At 39.9% G+C, this 2,656-nt stretch overlaps 1 gene segment (V, D, J or C); it reads left to right on the plus strand.

Moving 5' to 3' along the window:
- Positions 1-369, plus strand: part of LOC106000835 — a 1,026-nt gene extending 657 nt beyond the window's left edge. Inside the window, 1 exon segment of the V gene segment in view lies at positions 104-364. Coding sequence covers positions 104-301 — 198 coding nt within the window.
- The last annotated feature ends 2,287 nt before the right edge of the window (positions 370-2,656 follow it).

The raw sequence follows: 2,656 nt of genomic DNA on the forward strand, positions 1-2,656 counted from the left end.
TCCAAGGTCCTTGCCTGTCACCCTGGGAGAGCCAGCCTCCATCTCCTGCAGGTCTAGTCAGAGCCTTCTCTATAGCAATGGAAACACCTATTTGAGCTGGTACTTGCAGAAGCCAGGCCAGTCTCCACATCGCCTGATCTATTTGGTTTCCAAACGAGACTCTGGGGTCTCAGACAGATTCAGTGGCAGTGGGTCAAGCACAGATTTCACACTGACAATTAGCAGGGTGGAAGCTGAGGATGTTGGAGTTTATTACTGCATGCAAGCTACACATCTTCCTCCCACAGTGATACAGCCTTGAACAAAAACCTCCCATCTGGCTGGGTGAGCTGTCCTCATGGCTGGCTGGTCTGGGGAGCAGCCCAGCATACTGTGTGAGTCTGCCTAAGAGGAAATATTGAAGTCAATATTGGAGTCAGTCTAAATAGAGGTGAAGAGTTTATGACAATATAACAAAATGCAATCTATAACAATCAGGAGAATAATTACCTGAATATAAAGACCAGATAAACCATTAGGAATTTATTGAAAAATGCAATTTTCTCTTCAGTAATATTATAACCAACCAGAAATCTAAAAATCAAATGTCTTCTGTGATTATTATTCTCTCTGTGATGAAACTTGTAATACTTCATTTCAGCACAGGCTAGCCTACAACTTTTGCCATGCTTTCTGTTCAGAATCTGCAAACCCAATTTTGCCTTTTCTTTTTTTTTCTTTTTTTTCTTTTTTCTTTTTATTTTTTGTGAACATACTGTACAGAGGGGTTACAATTACATGGGCAAGATAATGAGTACATTTCTTATCAAGCATTGCAGCCTCCTCCTTTGTTTACCCTTCACATCCCTTCCCAGCCTCCCCCCCAATCCTCCCCCCACCCCCAACCCCACCCCACCAAAATTGTAAAGTTCATTTTCGACATGACAACTTGTACTTCTCATTGTTGCAACGGGTCCACCTGTATCCTTAAACGACTTGTTTTTCCCCATCTCCTCCACAAATTATACCGACATCAAATATAGTGAAAGCAGAGGTTATACTGTGGGGGAGGGATATACAAAGCAATAAAGAAATAATCTTATAAATGGGTTAGAAACAAATGCATGAAATAAAAAAAATTTAAATACTTATCTAAGGGTTCATTTTCCTAACATCACATTATCTGACTGTTTCTGCTTGACTCATACATATACTAGATAACATATACTTTTGAAGTATTATCTTTAATTAAGAATTTGGATATTATTCTGTATCTACGTACCCATTTTCTTGACTATCTTTCTATCTCCACATGCTTTATTGCTTTTACAACACTTGTTTCTGGGTAATAATGATCCTTAGTAATCATATTCTAGGTATTATGTGTCATAAAATCCACTGATACCAAATGCAGAGGAATTATAAAATTAACTTGCCTTGGAAATATTTGTCTTTGAGTGACTTATATTAAGAAAAAAACTAGCAAATTTTAGATGATGTTCATTAGATTATCATTCTTCTCACAGGAGACATATCTGTTTTTTCCTCACCAGAGGCAAACACATGTTCTAGAAACAAAGTGGAAATCTGGGGTTTTTAGGTCTGTTCTTTGTCACTGAGATATGCCAACCTGAAACTCCACCCAGCCCTGCCCAGCCCTGCTGATTTGCATGTGTCCACTTCTTCATATGCTGCTCACAACCTGAGCAGGAGGTTTTAGTCAGCACACAGCACAGACATGAGGGCCCTTCCTCTTGATGCTCTGGCTCCCAGGTAAGGAAGGATGATAATACTGAAGATTTCTCATCCTGTGTTCACAGAGCTGCTTGGCTCTTCATTGAAATATTTGGATAGTAGAATTAACTAAACAGATAATGTTTTCCATATATCCATTGTCAGGTGCCAGATGTGACATCAGGTTGACAAGTAACATCCCTGTCTGCATTTCTGGAAGACATAGTTACCACCACTTGCAGGGCCAGTAAGGGCCTTAGCAATAGCTTACTTTGGCACCAGAAGAAACGAGGGAAATCTCCTAAGGTCCTGATCCTTTATGCAACTGGTATGCAATCTGGGTACCATCAAGGTTCAGTGGCATGGATCTGGGACACAGTTCACTCTCAGCATCAGCAGCCGGCCACCTGAAGATGTTGCTACTTTTTTATTTTCCTTTTTTTTTTTTTTTTACTGTCAACAGAGTTGTAGTTACCCTTCCACAGTAATACAAGTCATAACAAACTTCACAGAGAAGCAGAAGTGAGAGTCTGGGCTGCCCCAGCTGCTTTTCCTGGTGCCTCTACCTGCTGACAGAGCTTCTCAGATGCTCTTTTAATATCATGGGAAAGTATTGGGTGAAAGGTCATGGAGACATCTTCACACGCTAACTCTGTCTTTATGCTCATGTCAAGCAGCACACACTGGACTATGCCTGTTATGACTTACAAGGAATACACAACTGTACTCATGTGTATCTCATATTGTGTTAATAATGTGCAGTCACCCAATAAAATGGAAACAGTTTTATGTAGATCAAAGCAGATATTTTGTATGTTTTTCATTGTAAAAATACCATACAGAAAGGTCACCATTACATGAGCAAAGTAATGAGTACATTTCCTATCAAGCATTGTTACCTCCTCCTTTGTTTTCCTCTACCATCCCTTCCTTCCCACTTCCA

This window comes from Dipodomys ordii, unplaced genomic scaffold (assembly GCF_000151885.1).
Source record: "Dipodomys ordii isolate 6190 unplaced genomic scaffold, Dord_2.0 Scaffold246, whole genome shotgun sequence".
Classification (NCBI taxonomy): domain Eukaryota; kingdom Metazoa; phylum Chordata; class Mammalia; order Rodentia; family Heteromyidae; genus Dipodomys; species Dipodomys ordii.